Here is a 27,834-nt window from a genome sequence, read left to right on the forward strand (position 1 = left end):
GACACCGCAGCCCGCAACCTCAGACAGTGGATCGACGACTGCACCAACACCCTCGCCCCACTCAAGAAACCCTCCAACAACCAAGCCAGCAAGAGAGCCCGTCTGCACCCGTCCACTCCTGGACCGCGCCCAGCGCCAGAACCCCTAGACCCCGCGAACGCCACAACACCAGACTCCGCTATGACGCCAGCACCCTCTACGCACTCAACGCCGGCCAAACCCACACCTGCTTCCAAGCTGCCCCAAAACGGACTCAAGGACCTTTCTCCTGCCACACCTGCAGCTTCACCTGTGACAGAGCCACCAAACCTCCAAGGACTGGACCCAACCACCTCCGCTGTATACTCCTCAACACCCGCTTCGCACGCAAACACGCCGCCGAGCTCTGGGATCTGCTTGACACCTCCGCCCCAGATGTGGCCTTCCTGACCAAGACCAGGTGGAACGACTCCTTGGCGCCCGACATCGCCATAGCTATACCGGATGGCTACAAGATCACCTGCAGGGAACGCACCAACGGAATCGGAGGAGGAATAGCCATCATCCACAACTCCACCCAAGTAGATGATCCACGCCGACCGCAAAACCACCCTCAGAGGAACACTCATCTACAGACCCCCCGGACCCTGAGCTCAATTCAGCGACTCCATCGCCGACCTCGCCAGCACCCACGCACTCGCCTCCACGGACTACATCCTCCTCGGAGACCTGAATTTCCACCTCGAGAAAAACGACACCAACTCCGCCACCCTGATCAACAACCTCGCCAACCTCGGCCTCGGACAACTCGTCACCACACCCACCCAGCCAAGCTGCTGGCCATACGCTGGACCCTGTCTTCTCCACAGGCACCCATGTCACCTTCGACCACACCACCGAACTCCACTGGACCAACCACCACTGCATCCATTTCACCTTCAATAAACCAACCACGCACCACCGCACCCAACAGCTACCTTGCAACTGCTGGAGTAAAGTCACTAAAGACCAGCTGATCACCACCCTCGCCCAAAACCCACCCACCGACCCCCACCAACCCAGACACCGCAGCCCGCAACCTCAGACAGTGGATCGACGACTGCACCAACACCCTCACCCCACTCAAGAAACCCTCCAACAACCAAGCCAGCAAGAGAGCCACCTGGTTCACCGACGAGCTGCAGACCTCCAAACGCGCATGCCGGAAACTGAAGAAGATACGGCTCCACGAACGCACTCCGGACAACCACGCAGCCCACAAGGACGACACCCGCAGACATCACCACATCAGATTAGCCAAGAGATCCTCCTTCAAAGACCACCTGAATAACAACACACACACAACAGCAAAGAGCTCTTCAGCATCGTAAAGGAACTCTCCAACCCCAGCGCCAACGCCAATGACATACTGCCCTCACAAGAACTGTGCAACTCACTGGCCATCTTTTTCCACCGCAAGATCACTGACATCCACGATAGCTTCAACACCACGACTGCCCCGACTACGCCAGACCCCACCTCCCCTGTGAACACCACACACCACCAGCGCTAACTGCCTGACCTCCTGGTCCATCGTCAATGACGACGAGATACGCAAGGTCATCAACTCCATCCACTCAGGATCTCCATCAGACCCGCGCCCACACCACGTATACAACAAAGCAGACGCTGCCATAGCACCCCAATTACGGAAGGTCATCAACATCTCCTTCGAAACAGCGACATTCCCGGAAAGCTGGAAACACGCCGATATCAATGCCCTCCTCAAGAAAACCAAAGCGGACCCCAAGGACCTCAAGAACTTCCGGCCCATCTCCCTGCTCCTGTTCCCGGCGAAGGTCATCCAGAAAATCGTCAACATGCATCTAGCCCGCCACCTGGAAGACAACAACATCTTGGACCCGTCCCAGTCCGGGTTCAGACGAAACCACAGCACCGAGACAGCCCTCATTGCCGCCACAGACGACATCAGGCACCAACTAGACAATGGCGAAACATCAGCCCTCATCCTCCAGGACCTGTCGGCTGCCTTCAACACGGTCTGCCATCGCACTCTAAAGACACGCCTCCTAGAAGCCGGAATCCAAGAGAAGGCCCTTGACTTGACGACGTCCTTCCTCTCCGGCAGAACCCAGAGCGTCCGCCTCCCACCCTTCCGATCCAAGGCCACCGACGCTGTTCAGCGTCTACATGGCCCCCCTCGCAGAAGTGGCCCGCCAGCACGACCTTCACATTATTTCCTACGCCGACGACACCCAGCTCATCCTCTCCCTCACCAAGGACCCGCACACCACCAAAACCAATCTCCAAGAGGGAATGCAGGCCATCGCCGACTGGATGAGGAACAGCCATCTGAAGCTGAACTCGGACAAGATGGAGGTGCTCATCCTTGGACCCACCCCCTCAGCCTGGGACGACTCCTGGTGGCCGATCACACTGGGAACAGCACCGACACCCACCGACCATGCATGCAACCAGGATTTATCCTCGACTCCTCCCTCTCCATGTCTAAACAGGTCAACGCCTTCTCCTCCTGCTACAACACCCTCCACATGCTCCGCAGGATCTACAAGTGGATCCCGACCGAAACAAGAAGAACGGTGACAGAGGCCCTCGTCAGCATCAGACTGGACTATGGCAACGCACTCTACGTAGGAATCCCAGCCAAACACCTACGACGACTACAACGCATCCAAAACGCCTCCGCCCGACTGATCGTCAACGTCCCCCGTCGCAGCCACATCACCCCCCACCTGAGATATCTACACTAGCTCCCCGTCGACAAGAGGATCGCCATCAAGCTCCTCACCCATTCACACAAAGCACTCCACAACGCCGGACCAGCCTACCTGAACAGCAGACTCAGCTTCTACACCCCGACCCGCCAGCTCCGCCAACCTCGCCCTCGCCGCCGTCACCCCGCATCCAACGAACGACCTCCGGCGGCAGATCCTTCTCCTTCCTCGCCGCCAAGACCTGGAACACCCTCCCCACCTACATACGGCAGACCCAGGACCTACTCGCCTTCAGAAGACTCCTCAAGACCTGGCTCTTCGAGCAGTAGCAGCACCACCCCCCCCCCCCCCCCCCACCTCCCCGTAGCGCCTTGAGACCCTCACGGGTAAGTAGCATGCTTTACAAGTACTCTGATTGATTGATTGATTGAGAGATAATGGATTTTATCAAAAGAGCCTTATTGATTAGACGCAATATTGAGTGTGCAGGTACTGTGGGCGCTCATTGTTCATTTAAAGTAAACTCAACTGCAATGTTTAATGTATGCACCATTTAATTAACTTTATTTTCTGTTTAGAATTGTTTTTAAACGTACGTATTTATCTTTCCTATGCACTTTTATGGTTCACTGTGGATGAATAAAGCATTGTCGAGTAACCGACCGAGTACCTAGAGAGGGTAATAGAAACAGCTGTAACGTACAGTGCTTAGAAGCAGTAGAATGTCGGTATGATCTTGCATTACATCTTCCTCCTGCCCCCTCCTGCAGCCTCTCCTTCCCATTTCTTTCATTTTTTTCTTTGCCTGTTTTCCTTTCTGATCTCCCAAATGTCTTTGTGTCTCACAGTTGTATTCTGTTCCTCTTTGTAGATTCTATTGATGTCAAAATAGGAAAATATTTTTTAAGCTTTTCCCACATTTTGTGTTATTTTGTACGGCCAAACCTAGCCGAAAGGCAGTGGAGACAACTGATTGGATTTTTTTTCTATTTCAAGTGTATTTTCTTTATTTGATTTTCTGTCTTTTTACTTATAATTGCTTATTTTATAAGTCATTTAAGATATATTTTCATATTTTGCCAAACAAGTTTTTATTCATGAATATGTTAGGAAACAGTCTTCATTTTAAAAGCCATGGTTTCATAAACCCTGTGTTTCTTTGTCTTTGCAGGTGCTCATCAACGGGACAGTGTTCGCCAGAATGTCTCCTGGACAGAAATCAAGTTTGGTTGAAGAATTTCAAAAACTCGAGTAAGCTTAAGCTATTAACACATTGTGGTATTTAACCTAAACCTAACATCTCTGGGTGTATATTACTCAAGACCTGTTCACACAAGACTGAAGTATGACACTGGTCAAGACCAATGCAAGTCCATCTGGAACTGGTGCTGTAGTGTAGTGCCTTGAATCCAGAGCTATGTCCCCTTTGTATTTGCAGTAGTGTCAGCAGGAATTGTGATATCCTTATTATAAACTTCTTCAGTTTACTTTAGCAAATGCACCAAACACAGCACCAAACACAGCACAGAACCCAGCAGCTCGCCGGAGCCCGTCGCCCTGGAGAGCAGGTCTCGGAGGCTTGCGAGTTGCTTTGGGGTGGAGATATTTTGATAACGTTTTTTGTGACTCCACAATCTTCCTTCATCCATAATCCAACCTGACCAGCATTGAGCACAAATCCCCAAAGTCTCAACCAGAGACAATCCTAAGAGAAAATGCGCCCATCAACCTTGCATTAGAACTTTCCTCAAATATGCAACCTCAAGCCGCTCACTTGGCTATTGTGTCTGTTTTTTGGAAATAGCCCCTAAAACTAGAAACACCCTAGGAAAGAGTTTTCTTCTTTGCATTAGGGGCATTGCTGCCCTTCCTGTGTTGGCAGGCCATGCAAGGCAGTGCAGGCAGAAAACAAATCAGACTAGAAGTGTCCGACCCTTTTATGCGGGCACTGGAGTTCCTACAGTAGATGGACAAGACGCTAATGGTTTCTGCCAGAAGAGCCAGCTGGGGTTCAGAGGTTGTGAACCAAGTGGTTTTCCTGTCCCTAAAGGAGGTGAAGGAAGCAAGGGTAGGGTGGACGGGGCATATGCTAACCTTGGGGATGTCCCACCTCCACCCCACCCTAGCTCTGTGGTCCTTCTCAGCGGCTGGAGGTTAGGGCCCTTCTGTCCCGCTCCATTCAAGTCTCGTACAGAATGCAACTTGCATCAGTAGTGTGACATCTGTGCAAGAGTTCCCCCTAGTAGCATCAGCCACCAATCTGGAATGAAGCCGCCTGCATCTCCGTCTCACCACGCTCTCCCACTCTGAGGACACTCTGGTGAGTATCGCAGGATAACCATCTCCATGACATGTCAGGCCCAGGAACCTACTTGTCCCCCATAAAACCATGGATCACAGTAAGTTTTGAAATGCTCAGAACAAGCACATCCCAGATGCCATAAGCACCACCAGACTTCCTTCTATCAACACGTCAACATTTGTTCTATGACTGTTAGCCACACCCAGCACCACGAACAAAAACCATATAGGGCAGTTACCTCGTTCATCCGGGAGATCCCCCATCACCTTAACCACATGTGATTCATCCTTCCAGGAATCACCCAGGTGAGGGCGAGGAGCAGTGTGTCGCATCAGCTCCTGAATCCATCATCCCAGCTCTACCTGCCAAAGCATGGAATCATCCACCTTTGGGCAGCGCTTAATTTGTAAAGGAGTAGGTGCTGGTGCCCAAAGCTCTGCTCTGAAGCCTGCGACCAGTGCTATTCAATGTCTGGTGCCGGGGACCAAGGCTGGCAGTCTTGAACCCACCTCTTGCCTCTCTGATCCACCGCAGACACTCTCTGCCCCTTTATCCCACTCTTGCAGGTTCCTGCTTCCTCCCTTTGTGATGGTTTTTCTGTCTTTCCGCTTTGTGTTTGTTTCCCTCTTTTGCTCTCAGGAAAAGAGGGAAACTAAATACTGGTGGCCCCCAAACTAAGCATTGCCTCACAACATTGTAATCAAGTACGTAGAGCACACTAGTCAACACTACATATTGCAAAATACTAAAATCACAGATCAACAGTGGTGTGGCTACGCTGGTCTTACTCATTATCCCACTGAAGAGTGTTGAGCCTACGCGGGTCCTACTTACTATCCCACAGAAGAGTGTTGAGCCTACGCGGGTCTTACTCATTATCCCACTGAGGAGTGTTGAGCCTACGTGGGTCTTACTTACTATCCCACAGAAGAGTGTTGAGCCTACGCGGGTCTTACTTACTATCCCACAGAAGAGTGTTGAGCCTACGCGGGTCTTACTCATTATCCCACTGAGGAGTGTTGAGCCTACGCGGGTCCTACTTACTATCCCACAGAAGAGTGTTGAGCCTACGCGGGTCTTACTTACTATCCCACAGAAGAGTGTTGAGCCTACGCGGGTCTTACTCATTATCCCACTGAAGAGTGTTGAGCCTACGTGGGTCTTACTCATTCTCCCACTGAAGAGTGTTGAGCCTACGTGGGTCTTACTTACTATCCCACAGAAGAGTGTTGAGCCTACGCGGGTCTTACTCATTATCCCACTGAAGAGTGTTGAGCCTACATGGGTCTTACTTACTATCCCACAGAAGAGTGTTGAGCCTACGTGGGTCTTATTATCCCACAGAAGAGTGTTGAGCCTACGCGGGTCTTACTCATTATCCCACAGAAGAGTGTTGAGCCTACGTGGGTCTTACTCATTCTCCCACTGAAGAGTGGTGAGCCTACGTGGGTCTTACTTACAATCCCACAGAAGAGTGGTGTGGTTACACCAGTTTTTCTTATTATCCCACGAACAGTTGTGGGCACTCTCTCGTTCACGCCTGGATCTTAAAATACTTAGTTGCTTTGCAATTTCCCAAAGCGGATTATTTTTTTATTCAAATGAACAAAGCAATGCCTTTCTGACCATGGCACTTTTATCCCACATTGAGGTTATTTTTGCTGTTTTCACTGCCCCCTTCTTCCAGGTTTACCTGGCGGTGATAAACAGATTAAACTTGCCATAAACAGGGCAGTAGCACAAATAGCAAAACCTCAGACAGACACTTCCCTGTTGTCTCGCCATTGGCATAATGAAGGCCTGCCCTGCTCTAAATGAGGAGAGCAGACCTTCAGGCTGGTGGAGAGGGTACTCAGTCGCAACAGAATACTCTTGCTGTCAAACCCTAAATGGGGCCCCAAGTTGTTCTTCTTATAACCCTAAGTGGTTTTCATTCTGCCTCCCTCCGGTCTTCCTCTACTCGTAATACTTTTTACCCAGCCCCTCCACCATCTCAATCAGTCCTTCTGTTCTTTTCCCAGCCCTCATGCCTTCTTCTGTCTCTCAAACTTCTCTTCAGTCCTTCTGTTCTTTTCCCTGCCCTCATGCCTTCTTCTGTCTCTCAAACTTCTCTTCAGTCCTTCTGTTCTTTTCCCTGCCCTCATGCCTTCTTTTGTCTCTCACACTTCTCTTCAGTCCTTCTTTTCTTTTACCAGTCCTCATACCTTCTTCTTTCATACTTCTCTTCAGTCCTTCTGTTCCTTCCCCTTCCCTCATACCTTCTCCTTTCTCTCATACTTCCCTTCAACTCTTCTGCTTCCTTTCCTGGCCCTCAAGCCATCTTCTGTCTCTCATAGTGCTCTTCAGTCCTCTGCTTCCTTTCCCAACCCTCATACCTTCTTCTGTTTCTCGCACTTCTCTTCAGTCCTTCTGTTCTTTTCCCTGCCCTCATGCCTTCTTCTGTCTCTCTCACTTCTCTTCAGTCCTTCTGTTCTTTTCCTGGCCCTCATGCCGTCTTCTGTCTCTCACTTCTCTTCAGTCCTTCTGTTCCTTTCCTGGCCCTCATGCCGTCTTCTGTCTCTCACTTCTCTTCAGTCCTGTTTTTTACCAGCCCTCATGCCTTCTTCTGTCTCTCATACTTCTCGTCAGTCCTTCTGTTCTTTTCCCAGCCCTCATGCCTTCTTCTGTCTCTCATACTTCTCGTCAGTCCTTCTGTTCTTTTCCCAGCCCTCATGCCTTCTTCTGTCTCTTATACTTCTCGTCAGTCCTTCTGTTCCTTTCCTGGCCCTCATACCTTTTTCGCTCATACTTCTCTTCAGTCCTTCTGTTCCTTCCCCTGCCCTCATACCTTCTCCTGTCTCTCATACTTCCCTTCAACTCTTCTGCTTCCTTTCCAGGCCCTCAAGCCATCTTCTGTCTCTCATAGTGCTCTTCAGTCCTTCTGTTCCTTCCCCTGCCCTCATACCTTCTCCTGTCTCTCATACTTCCCTTCAACTCTTCTGCTTCCTTTCCTGGCCCTCAAGCCATCTTCTGTCTCTCATAGAGCTCTTCAGTCCTCTGCTTCCTTTCCCAACCCTCATACCTTCTTCTTTCTCTCATACTTCTCTTCAGTCCTTCTTGCCCCCACAGCACTTTTCCATCCCTTTTTCTTTTTTATCTTTTCTCCATATTTTATCTTCTCACATCTTCATATTCCCTCTCTTTCCACCCAGTTCACTCTCCTCTTTTCCTCCTCTTTGTTCTTATTCCTTGTTTCTTCCATCGTTGACCCTCCTCTCTCCTTTTATGCCCTCAGGTCTACTTTCTGAATTTCTTCTCCTCAGCCTTATTTTTCTGGCTCCAATTTCTTAATCACACCTTCTCTAATTTCTCTCCTTGGTTCTTCATTTTCCCGCCCCAACCCCCCTTGCTGGTGATGAACAGAGGATTGAACGGAAAGCCTGTCCCTCTCAGTCCAGTCAGGAGTGAGACTGACCTGCATCAGCCCCCCACCCCGGAAGTGCATGTCTGGCTTCTTGCATCTACAGCCTGGAGTTTTCTTCCTAAGGCTGACCTTTGAACCCTGGGCTGCTCTGCTACAATGTTCCAGCAGCACAGCGAGAAGGCAGGTTTTGTTGGTATGAAGCTGAAAAACAGGTTTGTAGCATGTGCACCCAGGGGTTCCTTCCAGGGCTCACATGCCTGCACTTTATAGTGGCAAAGCTTCACATGTGTGGGGGATGCAGCCACACACATGCCAGCTCCACAGTGTACAGAAGAGCCGTCATACATGTCTGTGGCCTCCCTGTAATACAACATTGTCCTAAAAGAGCAAGGAATCCTGCTGGCAGCTCTTGACCTCTTGCAATGTATGACATTTGACTCCAGCTTGTTTTAAAAGTTTGATTCACACAGAGATTGTTTCTTGACTACACTATATGTACTCCTAAAATGTGACTTGAAATGCTTTCAATGAAAACTTTAAAATGTTAAAAGTCCTTAAGACGCTTGCCTATGAGAGTATATGTTCACCAGGTGTTCTCTTCTCCATTCCTTCGCAGTTACTACGTTGGGATGTGCGGTGATGGAGCCAATGACTGCGGGGTAAGTGGAAGACGCTCTCCAGTGTTAACGTGAACGTGATTTGAATAACATAGAAGGATCGCTTGCAGGGCTGGTGCCGATATCTGGAACTTCTGCCCTACCACTTTGAGAGACCCAGAGCATTAAGAGAAGAGAGATCCCTCTAAAACCTGGATTCAGCAGATATTGTTGAGTGGGATCTGGGTGGCATCTGTGAAATGTGCTGAACGTGCCCTGGCCAGAGTTGCGGCCCTCCACCCTGGGTACCGTATGGTCAGAGAAGCAACTGGAAGCGGTAAGGCCACCTCCTAATTCAGTTCCAGTGGAACCAAAAAAAAAGGCCTCACTTCAAGGGTCAGCAGCACTCTTAGTTTGAGGCTCATCCTGACTGGGAGCCAGCTGGAGATGAACAGCTTCACGCCATGTCACTTGTCACTTGTCACTTGAGAAGGGCCTATGAGACAAACTGCAGTTTGGTGGCCATTTATTTTACTTTCCACTCTTTGCATGTAAGGCATATACACACACTATAAGGAGGGGAGCTGAGTCTGCCTGTGAGAGCAGTAATTCTAATAACTAATGTGAGAAAGAGCTTCCTTTTTATAGTCACCCCAATTTTGTGCTGACTGGTGTTTCCATTTTTTTAAACCCTGCATGCTTGGGCCCTGTGCTCCAGGCTATGTGCTCTGACCCCTAAAGCATGGCAATATTTGTGAACTCTTAATTGGCCCACTGAACCTCCCAGTAAGCCCATAGCATATTGTATAGGACAACACACCCATGGTGTGGAAAGGTTAACTGTCCCCATTGGGCTGCAGCCCATGTTGTTCCATCAAAGAGGCTGACGAAGAAACAATGGCTGCAGGTCTCCCTGTGCAGCTGGACCCCTGCATCATTTGAGCGCGCAGATGAACGGCCAAAATGACCCTTTCTGACTTGAAAGAGCCCTACTTTTAACCCCTTCGATGCTCATGACTGAACGGTTCCGTCATGAGTCCATAAGCCCAATGGAACGTTCAGCACAGCGCAGGAATTTGGGCCACGCTGAAGAGGTTAAACATTAAATAAGTCACCCGTAAGGAAGGCCTTGTCGCCCATGCACTAGGGTGATCAGTATTTAAAAGTGATGCATCGAAGACTTTAATGTTCGCGTGCACCTACAGTGGGGAGCCCCCGAAAGGCATCTTGACTGTAAAGGCCTGTAACTGTCCCATGTGAAAAACTAAAGTTCAGAATAAAATCACAACTTTGGTTTAGCACAAGCTACGGGAATAATTCTCACACTATTTGGAGCATTATTAAATCTCCAATACGGTGGTGAAGTGGGGTATTTAATAAAACTGTCTCTGCCTGACCTACAGTAGGCGAGTTCGCATAACCCTAGTCCCAGCAGCAAAGCTTCCCCTCAATGAGAAGTGTAAACATCTACAGAAGAGTAGAAAAGTGGCTCATGCCTGGGTGTGAGGTATGTGGCACACATCAGGTCAGGAAGAGAAGGTGGGGAGGGTTGAGGAACTCCATCATTTGAAAGGGAGCAGGGTGAGGCTTGGAGAAGAGATCTGGGCAAGAGAAGTCTTTTGCCACCTGTACGCGCTACACCGAGTTTGACACCAAGCTGTCGTAGCTGAGGAGCAGGGGACTCCTCATTTCCCTAAACACTTTCCTGGTTGACACACAAGCCACCACCAAGCTTGGCTTTTACCTTGACTGGTGCACTGTGGGAAAGTCTACAGTAGGGCAAACTGGATGCCCTGCAAAAAGGGAAAGGTGTGCCCTTGGGAACCATTTCCTCATTGGTTAGGAAGTGTCCAGGAGTCACCCCTATCCTCTGGCTTATAAACCCTACAAAGCTGGACCCTCACCCACAGCTCATAAGGACACTCTGTGCAGCTGTGGAAGAACAGATTAGTTGAGACCTGTGTGGAGACCTGAAGGGCGGGACCTGCTCCCGCGTGTACTCCGGACTAATAGGTGGACGGGCTCCAGAAGTCCGTTGGCTGACCTCCTGTATGTCCACAGTGATACAGCAAGCTCCAAGGCTCCTCTCTCCTAAAGTGCCCAGTTGACCAGTAGCAATTGGACCCTACTGGTGGCATCTGACTCCTGGCCCCTGAGTGCTGCCCCACAGGTCCTGGGAGCCTTCGCCTAGACCCAGAAAATCTGAAAAGTCATATGGCATTTACACCAAGTGTTTTACTACCCAAAGGAAGTGCTTTTATCAACCTTAGAATGATGAAAGACTGATCAACACTGTAAGGTCCTTCATCTTTACCTTGCGGGCTGCATGCAGCCCTTTTGTGCCAGTTCATAACTCACTGTTGTATATTACAAATAAACATACCTGTGGCCTGCAGGCATCACAAGGATCCCTGCAACAGAAGCAGCAGCAGACTGATCTCTACATAACTGACAGATTTGTGGCCTGCATGTTACGTGCTGTGCTTTCCAGTAAGCGCTTTATCCCTCTGAGCTCTTTTAGAATTCAATCACTGCAATTACACCGTGGACCTTGCTGGGTACACAAACATCTTTGTAGCTGGAGCACTTATCTCTATGAGGTATTTTAAAATGCAGTCTCTGAAACCAGTTAAGTAATCCATTAGAGATCTATTAGGTCACTTGTGACACACTAAATACTTTTGTGGCAGAAAACAGACTTCCTAGATGCTAACAGTTGAAAACACCAGAACGACAAGCCATAAATAAGAGAGGTAAAAAAGTAAGGATAGTTTGCATATGGGTGAAAGAAAAGGTTGCACAGGGGCCTTCATGACAGGGTCCCTTACAAGAGCAGATGCGTGTGGCCATTTCATACATGAACCCATGCACGAGTTACAATGCGGCGCTCTGTCTTTAGAGGTGTCTTTGCTGCCCATCCAAGGCGCATACACACCGAACACAGTAGCACCACTTTATCGGGTTTGAGAGTTAAAGTGACACTGGCCAAACAATAGTGATCGGCAACCACAGTCTAGTGTATTCTAACGACACACTTGACTACATTGGTAGAACATTGCTTCCAAAGAAACCAATACATCCTGTTATGCAACGGATGCAAAAGCTTGTTACCAAATATTGTGCGTAAATTAAAATTCTCTGAAGCATTAAGCGGCTCTGCCTGCATTACAGATGAGCCCTTTTATTCCAGGACACCATTGGCCAGCGTTACCTCGCTTGAGAAATAAGAACTGTAACAACTGAAAAAACTAAATTAATTAGCTCATTTTCACGAATGTTGCATCTCCTCGCTACCATTCGAAGATGAATCCATAGAGAGCTCATCATCAGATGTTCACAGGTGACCTGTCCTGCCTAATCTTGTAGTACGTCTGATCTGTGGCGCCTTCTCTCCAGCCCGAGGCTTCAGCATGGCCTCTAGACCCGGAAGCCAACCTGAAAAAACTCTTGCCTTTCGCTTTCAACGCTGCAAGTGTCATATACCTGACTCGGGCTCAACATCTGTCCCGAGATCATAAGAGAAATCCTTGAAGGGGTCCCGAGCGAAGAACCGCATCTTAGAGCCAGTAACGACTGGAAGGAATACCTGCCCGAGGGGGCGGGACAAGGTGGAGTGAAGGCTAGAGCCAATCCAGAAGGCAGAGAAAGAGGCGGGGGGTCCCTGCGGTGGGTAGAGCAAGTGGGCGGGAGCAGGAGTGGGGCTTGGGGGAAGCATGTGTGAATCTCCTGTATATCACCGAGCTCAGCTTAGGTTTGCCCCCAGTAAACTCCGCCAGGCAGCGTAGCCAGAGTTTTTGCTGAACTCCTTGCTCCAAGCAGAGCGCAGAGTGGCAAAACTCCATCCGCAGAGCCGAGTTTATCACCCAGGCCAAAACAGAACACTGGCCCAGCATTATTATTATTATTATTATTGGATTTTATAAAGCGCGTAGTCACCCGTAAGTATCCCAGCGCTAAGATCTATACATCTGAGGGTCACTGGGGCGAAGGGGAAGTCAGATCAGGGGAAAAGGTGCGTTTTCAGCCGCTTCCTGAATCGGAGATAATCTGGTTCCGTTCTAAGGTCGCGGGGTAGTGAGTTCCAAAGGCGGGCAGTGTTGACAGAGAAGCGCCGTCCACCCGTACGCACCTTCTTAACTCTGGGGATGGTGATAAGGTATTCCTGATCGGATCGGAGGGATCTAGGGGCTTTGTAGGGCCTGATAAACTTTCTTAAGATAGGGGGGCCTTTGTCTTGTAGAAGTCTGTGAGACAGACAGAGAGCCTTGAACTCCGTTGAGCATACCTCAACAGTTGCATTTGCTTTCACAAACCTTGCAGACACCTTCACTCATCCAGACCCTTACCTGCACACGTCCCATGCATACCGAAAACAAGTCAAAAGAAGTCAAACCTTTTTCTACATCGCTTTTAAAGTGTTGAACGACCTATCACTGCTCAAGAGTCTCTTTCTCACGTCTAGAATTCCGTAAGACGCTGAAGATCTGTCTTTTCGAGTAGTCCCTCTGGGCCCAAGTTTGGCTAGCCTCGCACCTGGTCAGCTCCGGGATACCCTACCCGGTGACAGTACGCTCTACATCACATCACTATGCCTCATGACTAATGCAGTCGTATATAATGCACATGTAACGAGGCAGATGAGGCGTCCGTCATGTTTATGACCACATGTCCACCAATCTCGAAATCAGGCTCTTTGTTAGCACAGTACATGTAACTCTTGCTCTGCACAGCAGTAAGATTCTATGGTGTCATGGTGCTGTAAAGTGGATAACGCACATTGTACAGTCATGTCCTGCCTGAAAACAATCCGATTTCAAGCAAGCATCAACATGACGTAGATATGTACAGCGCTGAGACACCCACGAGGCTTAGTTTGCGTTATACATAACTATGTACAATATTAGTTTCTTCCCTCACTGGAGTACCAAGATCATAACTCTTGACGTTTTCCCCTGTGGAGAGGGATATTTTTTTAATATTGTATTGTATTTCATGTGCATTTATGTCATTAATCAGCCGGCAATGTCCCTTTTAGGCTTTAAAAATGGCCCACGCTGGAATATCGTTGTCCGAGCAGGAGGCGTCCGTGGCCTCTCCCTTCACCTCGCGAATCCCCAACATCCAGTGCGTGCCTCTTCTCATCAAGTAAGTACTTGTCTTTATGCACCTTGTGCTGGGTTCCTTTTATATTAAGAGACTTTTGTTAATATATCAGTAGACAGCTCAGTAGGGTAATGCTCTACCTTTCAAGATCTGTTTAAAATATGTAGTTCATCGGGATCTTTGGTGAATTTGGTCAAATTTTCCAGTAATGATGCTACTCCTCTCTGCCCACTCGTGATTTGCAGTACAAATGTAGTGGTAAAAAAGTTGTAGTACAGTCACACACTCAATTTAGCAAAAATTTACTATGAAGTGTTTTATGTGTTAAAAAATTATTGTTTTTATATTTTATAAATGAATAAATTTAAACTTGAATAGAAGTGACAGGTTTGGTTTTAGGTGTTGTGGTCTTCCAATGGGTTTATAGCAGTGAAGGGGATAGGAATAATTTTCCAGTTTTTTCCAGTTAGATTTTAGGTTATTTATATTGAGAGATATTTAAATACAAGAATCCTGTAGCCAGAAATATTGTCTGAGATAGGTATCATGGCCTAAATATTGTTTTAAAAAATATCATCCCTCTGGGTGTAAACTTTCAGTTATTAACTCAAATCTGCAATATTTTTCTAAATGGCATTTTGGAACCATATTTACGTTGGACGACATTCCGGCCATAAGACTCTGGGGGCCCGATTCACAGAACTAACTTAAGACAAAATCCTAAACTTACTACTTTTGGTATTCACAGAAGGCATTTAGTAGTAGTAAAGTTAGGATTTTTTCTTAAGTCTGTCTTATGTCTGTCTTAAGTCTGTCCTAAGTCTGTCTTAAGTCTGTCTTAAGTCAAACTTAAGACAAAATCCTAAGTTTACTACTACTAAATGCCTTCTGTGAATACTAAAAGTAGTAAGTTTAGGATTTTGTCTTAAGTTAGTTCTGTGAATCGGGCCCTAATATCCTACCAAATCATTGTATTTTTATTGCAGGGAAGGCCGCGCGGCACTGATCACCTCCTTCTGTGTCTTCAAGTACATGGCCCTCTACAGCATGATCCAGTACCTCGGCATCCTGCTGCTCTACTGGGTAAGGTGGACTCTGCGCGATTTACTCCACGTGTTCCTAAGCGGCAAAAAAACCACAAATAAAGTTTTGTCACTTTTTTTCCTCTGAAAACATTTTAGCAGGTTAATCCTCCCTAAAATAAAATATTATTGGCAATTTTTTCTGGACACAGTGTACTTCATGCACCATTTTAGAACATCTGGAATCCCTAAGAAGAACTCATTGAGCGTCTTTGTTATGCCGCACCCTTGATGGACAGTCCATCCAAGCAATAGCACATCTGGAAACACATGAAAAGCAATGACTGAAGAGGACTGACCCAAAGCCTGCTCTCTTTCTTCCCCTTTCTGTGACTTTTTTGAAGAATTGATGACATGAGAGCAGGCATTTAGTGCTTTTCATAGCCAGACCTAAAAATCACCCTGGTGGGGATAAAGGGCTCTGTAAGTGGCCATTCCTCAGAACCAAACCAGCCAAGTTAAACCAAAGCACCACCAGGTCTGGGAAGGTTCTGGTAAGAAAGTCACACACAACAGAGCCAGACCATGAGACCCGGCCGACCCAGAGGGAATCCCACTAGGATAAGTCCATATGAACCAACATAGGAAATGGACATGTAATTCTGTTGAAGGTTCGTAGAAGATGAGGATGTCTGTGCAAAATCATCGAATGTGGCTTTTCCCAACATAGGGCCCGATTCACAGAACTAAGTTAAGACAAAATCCTAAACTTACTACTTTTGGTATTCACAGAAGTTAGGATTTTGTCTTAAGTTTGTCTTAAGACAGACTTAAGACAGGATTTTGTCTTAAGTCTGTCTTAAGTCTGTCTTAAGACAAACTTAAGACAAAATCCTAACTTTTGTGAATACCAAAAGTAGTAAGTTTAGGATTTTGTCTTAAGTTAGTTCTGTGAATCGGGCCCATTGTTTGCTCAAGCTTGAGTAACCGTGGAATTCCGGTAATTTCACATCACAAGAGAAATGTGTGATTACTGAAATTACTCCCTCATGATTCAAATTTCTCCCAGGATTAATAATTCCTTAGACCACAAAGACGAGGGCTTTAACGGTAAGATGGTAAATTGTAGGATGCACTGGGATTTGTACAGACTCCAACACCAGTGTGGAGTAGAACAGTCAAGGTTGCAGGATGTAATGCTCCAATCTGTGCACTCAGACTATGAAAAATACTAAAACCTCTTTCCTGTCCCTTGTTCCAGCAATTGCACTCCTTCGGGAACTACCAGTTCCTCTTCCAAGATCTGGCCATCACCACGCTCATCGGCATCACGAGTAAGTCCGGTCAGACTCTTCTCTGGTATTAATCCACTGTGTAAGGTTTTAAGAGGTTGTTCAAAGCATTAAATGGAAGACCCTTGTTGCAAACCATCTATAAATCTTCCAGAATATCACTTCCTGGAGTCCAGCTAATGTTGGCCATGGTCAATTTACTTATTTCCCTGAAAATGGAGGTTGCAGGACCTTGAACACAATATTCGGTAGTATTATTGCTTTAGTATTTTTCAAAGGGATCAGCGTCTGTCAACCCTGCGGCTAGAAATCCTCCCCTGAGGTGGTCATCCATTAAATACCACAGAGAACGTGGTAGGTGCCTCCCATGTACATTGCCACTGCCTCTTCCACATTCACTTGGGAGATTTCCTAGCCCACTTTTCATGGTTAAATAATGATTACAAATCCTCATCTGATATCTTTGTCAAAGACCAAACATGAGAAATGCATACATTGAAATTTGAGATTTTTAACCCTTGTTTTCATAAAATTCTTAGGAAATCTTTGCAAAGATCATCAAATGCGTTAAAGCTTTTCCAGTGGCACCAGAAAAATCCTGCAGCAATAGGTTTTATTGGGTAGAAAAAACTTGTACCTTTTACATTTTGCTGATATTTTTTCAAACAAAAGATCATTTACATTTCACAAGAGCTTATTTCTTGAAAACCCGGTGCCCCTGGCCACCTGAAGTCCCCTGGAGGAGTACCAGGATCAGGGAAAAACTCAGGGGGACTACGAAAGTCCCATTGGATGGGAGAAGAGGGATGGAGTGCATGACTGCTCAATGTCCATCCATGTTGGGCACTATATGATGCAGCAGGATGGGGCAGGTTTCAGCTGTGCCCTGATGCTGCTGTGGACTGCTTCAGGGCTCTTTGGGCTGTAGGGGGGTCCATAGTCCATACAAGGGCTCCCTTTGGGAGAAGGGCACAGTATTCTAATAAGCCCATGCATGGTTTTCTGCTGCAGAAGAATAATGCTCCTGTGGACTATGTTAGACTCACGGTATTGGATAATATCATGAGTCTTCTTCAGAACTCCCACCTATGACATTTAAGCCAATACACAGAAAACGAGTGTCGTTAAATAAATCTTTTGCCACATTTTAAAAAACAAAGTTTCCTGGGGGTGGGCCAGTACTGCTGCCCCTCCCCATGCTTGGGAGGTGACTTTTCACTCAGTGCAAACATAAGACTGGTATTAAAACATTTTCCAAAGCTACTTTTACTCCCAGTCCAGCCATGGCTCTGTAACCAGGTGAACACCTGGGTGAACACATGCAACAAGCAAAGCTGAAACTACCTCCTTAAAGGTTTCTTGTTTAGTCTTTAAACAATAACATATGTGCATCAGCAAAATATTATCTTTATAAAAAGTCTTCCTTAGTTACTGTGATATTACACCTCCCAGTGCTTGGGGCCTCAGAGTTTATGAAATGTCCCTGGTAGAAGCCCATCCTTGACAAGGTAATGTTGTTTACAGTATGTTTTTAAATGTCTTGAGCTCCTCTATTCTCCATCTTCCCTTCATTCCTTCCCTCCTGTCTTCTAGGGCGCATCACAAGATAGTCTCTGGGCTCTGCCTGGCCGTCCTTTTCGCCATGCCCTCCGTCTACCCCTCTTTTACCTCCTCGGTGTCTCCGCCTGCCTCCTTCGCATTCTTTGCATCCTTTGGTCTGTTCTTCTTGCAGGTGGGTCTCTGTTTCTGATTTCTGCCTGGTGCTCTGTGATGTCTTTCTCTCCTGAGAGATCATTGGCTGTTGTATGACTGTGAGTGACGCAGACTCTTGCAATGAGTGTGACCTGGTGGCGCGTCCGTGGATGGTGGCCGTTGAGGCCACAGTTGGTGGATGCACGCTGTGGCCTGCCACGGGGTTTACTGCTATTTTAGTAACCACAGGGGTTCTCTCAGAACAAGGTCTGTGCACTTAAACTTCTAAAGCATAAATAGAAGATGTGTTCGACAGCAATTCAAAACCACGTCAATCCTCTACTAGATGGCTAAGGTCAAAAAAATCAATGGAAGGAAAACAGTCAATATATTTGCTATAGGTGCTCCTAAAGATGCACTGTGAATGGTGACAAAGGTGAAATCGATGTGCGCTAGTGAAAAGTTGCATAAAATATTCTTAAGACACTGTTACTTAAATGAACTCAAGTTTTCAATAAAGGGACTCAAGAATAGCAGTACAAGTTGACTAAATTAGTATTTTGGAGTCAACAGAGTGATATGTTGATGTTTAGACCCATCAAATATTTGTTTTGGGGTCTTCGTCAGCAAGTAGAGGAAACATTTAAAATTAATAATTGTGATACCCAACATTAAGTATGCATGTCGACTAATTTGCTGTTTGACAAAAGTCCAAGAAACAGTGTTGGACTTGGCCCTTTATTCATGGTCACCCCCAACATTTTGCCTTCACTCCTGCTAGGTTTCCTGAATTTGTTTTCTTTGGCCTTAGTACTCTGTGCACTTTACCACCACTAGCCAGTGCTAAACGGCTTGTGCTCCCGCCTCTAAATATAGTAACATTGGCTTATCCCCAATATGCAGATTTGATTTACTTAAAAGTACCTCATAAAGTGGAACTACCTGTATCCAGGGGCTGTTTATAAAATGCTACTATTGGGTCTACTGCACTGATTGTGCAACCCACTTAAATAGCCCTGTCTCAGGCCTGCTACTGCAGCTTATGGGTGCAGTTTTAAACGGTCATTTTGACCTGCCAAAGTAAACCTTTTGCCAGGCCCAACCCTTCTGTTTTAATACATATAAGTTACGCCTAGGCTAGGCTCTGGACAGCCCAGAGGGCAGGGTGAAATGTATTTAAAATGTTGGACATGTACTTTTAGGTTTTGCATATCTTGGTAGTGAAAAACTCTTACATTTGTGTTTCACTACTGCAAGGCGTGTCCTGTAGGATAACATTGGAGTTGTCTTATTACATTTTATAAATACAATTTCCAAATGGGAAGAGATATCCAATTCATTTTTGGTGTCTTTGGAATCACAATTTAAAATCCTAACATATGGAAAAGTTGAATTTTAATTGCAGTTCTGACTATGCGACTTTTAGAAAGTTGACATTTTCCTGCCTTAGCCATTTAGTGCCTATAGCCTATAACTGGGTAACATGACTGGGTGTAGCCCACAGTTGGTCTTTGTGTATTCCACCTAGACAGCCATACACAATAGGAAGCTTAGGTGTGCCTAGATGGACCACCACTGACAGGATGGGAGGGAGGAGCAGCCCCACTTACACTTGAATAGACTGTGTCCTGCCTGCATATAAAGGGCTGCATACCCTCTGTAGTTAGTCTGGGGCCAGGGCAGTGAAGCCAAGATGCCTGAGGACTTCAAAGAGAAACCTCTAGAAGATTCTTCCCCACTGCAAAGGCACAAATAGGTATAAATACTGGACTGCAAACACCAACTCTTCGGTACACTTCTGAACATGTGGCTACTCTGCCAAAAAGGACTGCTGTGCTGCCACATGCACTGCCACTCTGTTGGACTGCTGCTCTGAAGGAACTGCTGCGCTGACTGCTGGCTGCTGACCTCTTGCCTGGGGAAGAACTAAACCTGCATCTTCATCTTGAACCCAGGACCCCTGGGTACCTACAAAGGCTAGTCTGCTGGCCTCTTGATCTGAGCCTCTGGGACATAAAAGGTTCCCCAAACGTCTACTGGCCCATATCCTGATAGCAGGTGGCCCCATAAATCTTTATGGTGGGTCTACTGATGGCTGGTGGTGACAGTAACTGCACAGAAACACCATTTGGAACGGTGTTTGCGGTAAAGCTGCAGAGACTGCAGCTTAAACTTGGCAGGCTTGGGTCGTATCAAAAAGAGGCTATGCTCGGAGGCCATGTAATTTGTCTTGAAATAGTGTGATCTATTTTGTGGGGTCGTTATATCGAGGCAGGAACCCCAAAGTGCATTGAGGGAAAATCTAGAGTAGGATAAATGTGAGTGGGACAAGGCCTAGTCTTTGCAGCAGGGTAGTCCAGGATGAGAAAAGGTAAAACAATTTGTTAATTTTCGAGGCTTAGACTGGTCAAGTAAAGGAGACTTTTAATTTGTTTTGAACGTCATTCTCCATTGCAGTAATCCCGCCCCATTCTGCTCCTGCTCCACAGTCAAATAGTAAAACCTACTTCTTGGGGCAGGGGGGCCAGCAGAAGTGTGAGAAAAGGCAACAATACGTCTGCGTAAATAGGTGCTTTTCCTTTTCAAGTAGATCAGTCTTCAGGAAAGCTCTAGGTTTCAGGGCTGAGAACTTAGCGAAGAGTTGCATGGGCTGAGCTGCAGGTCTAAAGGTGATTGGGTGGGAGAGGCAGGGCAAACATGAAGGGAAGCAACTCAGCTGTGTAGACAACACGCGGAATCCTTTAACCCCTTCCATGCTCATGACGAGCTCAGCTCGTCATGCAGTACACTGCTCGTGTGTTCATGACGAGCTGAGCTTGTCATGAACAATGGGAATCTAAAGAGTTCAGCACCAAGGGAGAATTGCCTTAGCATTCAAGGTGTTAAGGCAGGGAGGTTAGCAGAACTCCAACAGAACAAGAGTAAAGTAACTCTATAAACAGACACCAATACTGCAGCAGCGGAGAGAGGCGGGACCCAGCACCATTTGCATGGTTAGCAAAGTGCCATCAAGGACTAGCCCGGTCTCATTATTGACCATTCAAGAGATTGAGAGGGAAAGACATTCTAAATAGAGTGAAAAGCTTCACGGCAAAGAACGCACGAAAGGAACTGTATCTAAAATAGAAGGTCTTCTTCTACCCGGCTTTGGCTGATGTGGGTACCCACTTTTAAGTTGCATCAGGGGGGTGGCAGGGACTTATTTATGTATTCAAGCCGTTTGGCATGTGAAACCTGTTCCAAACCTCTACATCTTAAATTTTGCACCCATCTGAAAACTTGGTCCTTTAATTTATAATGTCTTGATGGACACAGAGGGTTAAGTGAGACTGCAAGTTTCCCCCTCTTGTTTCATTAACGAAGAACACCAAGAGATTCTATGGTTTGTGTAGGGAAAGTGGCAGGGTGGTAATCAAATCCAAAACACAAGGTTGAAGTTGACAGGAGAGTTTAATCAGTCTTCTCATGTCACAGGTCATACAGTTAATGATCCACATTCCACCAACCTCCCACTACCTCACCCAAGTCATAACAATTCTAGAATGTCCCTGGTCATCTATTCCACCTAGTAATGATCTACATATGCAACAGTTTGTGTGACTCACAAGTAACCTTTTCATAATCAAACTAGCATGTGAAGACATTGCAGTAGTTCACACCAGACAGGGGTCTCCACACAGGTGGTACAAGTTCCCTCAGTAGACCCAGCACTTTCCACTCATTGAGGACACCACACGGTCTGAGTTTCATGTGGATTCACCAGACTTACTCCAATTACTCTTCTCATCTTTGAGGACTCAGACATCACTGTTCAATCCTAGAGGCTCAACCCAGAAAACCTGTATCCCAGGCCTGGGCCAACATCTTGGACAGGAAGACGAGCGAGGTAGGAACCAAGCTCCCAGGGTTCCTCAGAGCCAGGAAGGTCTTCAGAGTTCTAAATCCTGATCTGAGGAAAAGTGAATCAACAAATAGTTATAAAGGAGTATTCCCACCTCACTGTGTGTGGTGTAATGTCACTAAAATCTTTATAGATTTGTATTTAGATCTAATAGGAATCACAGAAAACTCTGGAAAAGCATAAAGTAAGAGTTGGCATCCATACCGCATGGAGCTCTCTCCCAAAAATCCATGTCTGAGCAAGGCACAGGTTTTACACACAGCACTGGGTGTCGGTGTGAGGCTTCCTCGGTGAAAAGACCTGGACAGAAGACCCATCATGATCATCCTGAGAGAATCGAGGGATTCCCTCTCGGCTCTGCCCTCTTCTGTTCTTTGTCCCGGGGAGTCTTTGAACTCTTGCACCAGCCCGGCTCACCTCATTGACCAATTGGTATCACCTCTAGCCCGGTAAATGGAGTATCGCTGCAATATACCTCTGACCTCCATAATTCAAACATTAGAACGTGTATTAAAATTTTTTAATACCTGTTAGAAGATTATTTTAGCTTTTATTCAGTGATAACCTCCAACATATATCACAGATTGTCTTCATGTCTTTAGCACTGTGTACCTTTCATGTTTCAGTGTTAGCACTATGGCATCTTCAAGCACTGTAAATAAATGATGGCACTTCGAGGTCCTCAAAGTGCCTCAGAAATCCATGACTAATATCACATATCACGCACCCAGTGTCCCAGATCACGCGCCCAATATCCCAGATCATGCACCCAGGGTCCCAGATCACGCGCCCAATATCCCAGATCACGCGCCCAATATCCCAGATCACGCGCCCAATATCCCAGATCACGCGCCCAATATCCCACATCACGCGCCCAATATCCCACATCACGCGCCCAATATCCTTGATCACGCGCCCAATATCCCAGATCACGCGCCCAATATCCCACATCACGCGCCCAATATCCCAGATCACGCGCCCAATATCTCAGATCACGCGCCCAATATTACAGACCATGCGCCCAATCTTCCAGATAACGCGCCCAATATGCCAGACCACGCGCCCAATATTCCAGACCACGCGCCCAATGTTCCAGATTACGCGCCCAATATCCCAGATTACACACCCAATGTCCCAGATCGCGGGCCCAGTGTCCCAGATCACGCGCCCAATATTCCAGATCACGCACCCAATATCCCATATCACGCGCGCAATATCCCAGATCACGTGCGCAATATCCCAGATCACGTGCGCAATATTCCGGGTCATGCGTCCAATATCCCAGATCACGCACCCAGTATCCCAGATCACACAACGAATATCCCAAATCACGCACTCAATATCCCAGATCACGCGCCCAGCATAAGATGTAGAGGATGCATTGCTTTCAGGCACCTTTTACGGAGGACATTTCTCCTGGTGGTCCAGAAACATTACCATCTACACACTGTGCGCCTACCTGGGAACGTGTTCATTGCACTTTCCAACAGCTGAAGTCCGGGCCGAAGCTCTGCCAAGGAGTGTCAACATGAGGGGGTGCCCTCCTGTGTCACCCCTTTAACATGAAACATTTTCAGACCGTGTGCATGTGGCGTGAACGTTGGATCATGTAAACTATTGCTAGAGGTGAGGATGGTTGTGGAAGGCCACCCTTCGAACATACACCAATGCTTCTTTCTTTCAGTGAGTTTAAACCACGCCTACCCAGAGCTGGCCAACTACCGGCCGCCAGCGCAGCTCATCTCCCCGCCTCTCCTCCTCTCGGTCATCCTGAACGTCATCTTCAGCCTCGTCATGCAGGTCTGCGGCTTCCTCATCGTCCAGCAGCAGGTCTGGTACAGCGACGACATCTTCAGGTAACTGGGACGTCTCTCGGCTGCTCAGGGTGCTACGATCGTCCTTACGCATCTGCTTTTATTTATCAATTTCAAAAATAGCGTTGAACCCAAGACCCAGAGTTAGAAAAATGTGACGTAGCGCAACGCACCCAGACAACTTGCTGCACTGCGTCGAATGGAGAGGGCAGGAATGTGTCATATTTATGAAGATGCAACGCATTCCCGTCCTTTCCCTCCACTGGTGCACAATGTACTGCCTTGTTCCAACGCAGGCACCCTCACCCTATGCCGCAAGGGTAGCCGCTTGCTCAGGCAGGGTTGATTTTGTGCAGGAAGGGGCACCTTCCTGCTCAAAAACAACCCTACGAGGCATTTTCCTCTTTCTAAGGGTCTCATTTATCGGGATTTGGTGTAGGACTACGCAACAAGTCCCCTTGTGTGCTGACCCCTGCCAAAGTGAAAGGGAAGAGGTTTGCTATATCTAATACTGTGCATTCCTGTCCTTTCCCCCTGCACTGGCGCCATTTTGGCAGCCTAGCTCCAACGCAGGAACCCTTGCAGCGTTGTGTCGAGGGTTCCTGTGTTGTCGGCACGATTGTTTTTGTGCAGGGAGGGGAACCTTGTGGCACAGAAACAATTGTAAGAGATGTTTTCCGAAGAGGACAAAAATTAGCAGAAATAACAATAGTTCTCCTTGTTACACGCCACCTGGGGAGGCGTACGTTCTGTCGCTTCCCCAGGTTCACATACTCTTGTAAATCTTGGGAAGTGTCAAAATCCATGGGTGTTGCCTGGGAAAACCCACCTCAATGCCCATGGGACGCCTCTCGAGCATGGAGTAAGGTAACCACGCGATTTACGTTGTCTTGCCTTACTCCATATCCATGAGGCCATACAAAGTCACGTATAGTGGCTTTGCGTGGCCTAATAGTTATGAGTTTGCGATTTGCACTGCCAGAGCATCACAAAAAGTGACGCACCGCCTCAAAGGGGTTTGCACACGACAAAAGTCTACCCCTCTTCCACTCCTAGTGGTAGGAGCTGGAAGTCAATCACCGGGGGAAGCTTTGATTTCCAGAATCTGTGTCAGTGTCACAGTATAAACCAACAGTGACATTTTGCAACATGATCTGATTTGCTGTAAGGCTGCCGGCACACCCACACTGCACAGACAGTCCTTGCTGAGGGGATTGCCTCAGCACCTTCTGAATGTTTGCCCACAATATGTCTCGTTTACAGGGTTTGCTTACGGCTCTTTTGCCTTTATATATGTTCTTGTAGCTTTCAGAGTTAGAGACCGTACGTGGGTATCTCGTTATGTACTTTGTTATAGAAATAGATGGGACATTCACTTGTCAGACATCCTTTTGGCCTTGAAAGGAAGAATGTTTAGCTCCTTCTCCAGGTGTAAAGACGAAGGGCTTTTGCAAGTCGTGAGTCCTGAGACCTGGGGATGCGTTGTCTGCTATGAAGACCGCTCCATCGCTTGGAGACCAGGGCTTTCCTTCACTTACCTTGCCAAGCCTTCGTTCGGATTGTAGACTTTCACAGCTGTAGAACCCAAACCTTGAGATCTTCTACGCTTAGGGTGGGGTCCGTGCTTCATCACAGAGAACCTTGAGGCACAAGTCCAACACTTACCTCTTAAGGTAGCACCTGAAGGACCCCTGAGAGACCCGTAGAAGTGTCTGATGGGCCAACAGCGTCCCGATCACCAAATCACCAATGGCCAGCACTACTTTTGTTTCCTTGCAGTGTGTGGATGCAAGAGAGTGTGACCTCACACACAGCATCTGCCGGGATCCAGCTTTGAATTTTAGTTCCCTTTTCTGTTATCCCTTGCGCATTACTAATGCGTCAATACTCTAGCTTCCTAGCCACACCTCCCACCCCAACCAGGACAGAGAACATCAAAAAGTGCATTGCTGCGAATTCGCACAGTGGACACACAGCGGCTGTGCCAAACGCAAATACTTCTACATCAGTCTGGACTGTGCTCAGCTCAGCCCCCTCCCCCAGTTGAGTTGTTCAGAGTCTGATCTTACTCAGGTTTGAGACTTTAGCTTCGCTCTGTGTCCACCAGGTAAGTGCAAATCATCATGTGACATCTTAGCCAACAAACAGCATATCTGCCCTACATGTCTTATCACTTGTTACTACCCACCCCATTTTTACCAGCCTACTCCGGAAGCAATTCGTTAGGCAGCTTCCAAGTGGGACAAGCTTTTTAAATAGTATCTAATTAATGCCAGGTCCCTTCTTAAACACAAATACGAAATCCATGATCTCATCGTTGATTTTATATCAAGACGCAGTATTGCTTCCAGAGACTTGGTTAAAGTAATGCTCTGACCCGGCCATAGCAGAAGCTATCCCTATTGTGTTGTATGGTCTGGCGTGACTGCGCAGCTGTTACCGGACAATTATGTGAACATCACTAGAGAGTTGGAAACATCCTTTACAGCGCAACTTTTACCACGCAATGCCTTTACAACGCGGTATTTACAACGAATACCTTTACAACGCATTGCACTGGGGGGCGCTCTAGGATAGGGAATAGATTTCATTTACTATCCAACACCTTCCCTACTATCCACGGGGACTGGAGTTGGAACAGTAAATTAAACTATTCACTATCCCGCGCCCCAAAGCACTATGCGTTGTAAAGGTATTCGTTGTAAATACCGCGTTGTAAAGGCATGCCTAGAGAGGAGCTTTGGCGCCGCCCACATGTTGGGAGCCAGGAGTCCATGTTTTGATTTGGCAGAAGTGCTTTCCTTCCATAAAAAACTATTTGTCCTCCAAACAGCTGAGAACACTTTTTATTTATCCAGCTGCCTAAGCTTGAACTTTCAGGGGCACACACATGACAGTGGAATGCTAATAAAGTGTGTTAGATAACTAGACAAATTATAGTCTTTTTCTCTGGTAGCAGCAAAGATGTGAGGAGGGCAGTCATCAACCTACATGGATCTTTAGGCCTGGCTTGACACTGCTACTGTCACCTGACCTTATGACCTACATCACTATTATTCTACAGTTCTTTGCTTGCACACAAATATATATCTATTCCTGTGCTATTGACTACTTACGCTTCACATTGCTGTACATTACTTTAAAGCCAGACCCATTGCCATTGCCAATTCGATTTTGCGTCTTAATCGGGAGGAAAGTAATGGAGGCGGTCTTGCCATTTTTTATAAACCAAGCCTACACGAGCTCCATTTCACCTATCTCCAATACGACACCGAGGCTTTAATATATTTTGTTGACGTTGACCTTAAATTACACCTTATCTGGCTCATTAATATGTAGGATACCGCGTCATGCAACTTCATTCACCAAAGATGAGGTGGAGATGCCTTCACCATAGAACCTCCCATTTTACGATTCTAGGTAGACTCCAGTTATCACACTGATGATGACTTCGATGGATCGGGGAATCAATTCCTAGAAGATATATCCTCGCGAAATCTACCACAATTCGTCTAAATCGCTCCACATGCAACAGGTCACCTCTAGACCTTACTTTAACTAACACTGGTCATCTCAACTGCAAACCCTGGTACCTTTCATTTGGAGTCACCTCTAGCAGCTCCTGTCTCCGGTCAGGTCCCGGACACACATAGCAATCCTGCTGCGATCACCTTGATGCGTAGATCTTTGCATCAGATGAATGAAAACGCATTTGACCTTCGCTGCTAGTCGGTCACTGGTGACTGGGGACGTTGAGGAGGATTCTGAGTTATACCAGGACTGCTCCCCTCTGCTCTCAACACCCTAGCTCCTGTGTCAGAGACTCCTCATATCAAAGAACAAGTCCACTCCCTGCTTCAACGCAAGCCTTGTATCTCTCCAAGACCGACAAAACTCACATTGTATAACTATCAAAGAATACTATAAGGAAATCAGATTATCTTAATCTACCTTGTTCCTCAGTAAATTTGAATTAGCTGAAAACTCCTCAAAGG

General features: G+C 47.1%; 1 protein-coding gene across 1 annotated transcript in view; it reads left to right on the top strand.

The window, feature by feature from the left end:
• Positions 1-27,834, top strand: part of LOC144791841 (putative cation-transporting ATPase 13A4) — a 350,880-nt gene that overhangs the window by 281,947 nt on the left and 41,099 nt on the right. The window contains exons 21-26 of the mRNA XM_078666620.1: positions 3,886-3,965; positions 9,036-9,078; positions 14,051-14,160; positions 15,105-15,201; positions 16,402-16,474; positions 23,710-23,881. Of these exons, the coding sequence (XP_078522746.1) occupies positions 3,886-3,965; positions 9,036-9,078; positions 14,051-14,160; positions 15,105-15,201; positions 16,402-16,474; positions 23,710-23,881 (575 nt within the window). The remainder of the gene's footprint in view (positions 1-3,885; positions 3,966-9,035; positions 9,079-14,050; positions 14,161-15,104; positions 15,202-16,401; positions 16,475-23,709; positions 23,882-27,834) is intronic.

This window comes from Lissotriton helveticus, chromosome 11 (genome assembly GCF_964261635.1).
Source record: "Lissotriton helveticus chromosome 11, aLisHel1.1, whole genome shotgun sequence".
NCBI classification, from domain to species: Eukaryota; Metazoa; Chordata; class Amphibia; order Caudata; family Salamandridae; genus Lissotriton; species Lissotriton helveticus.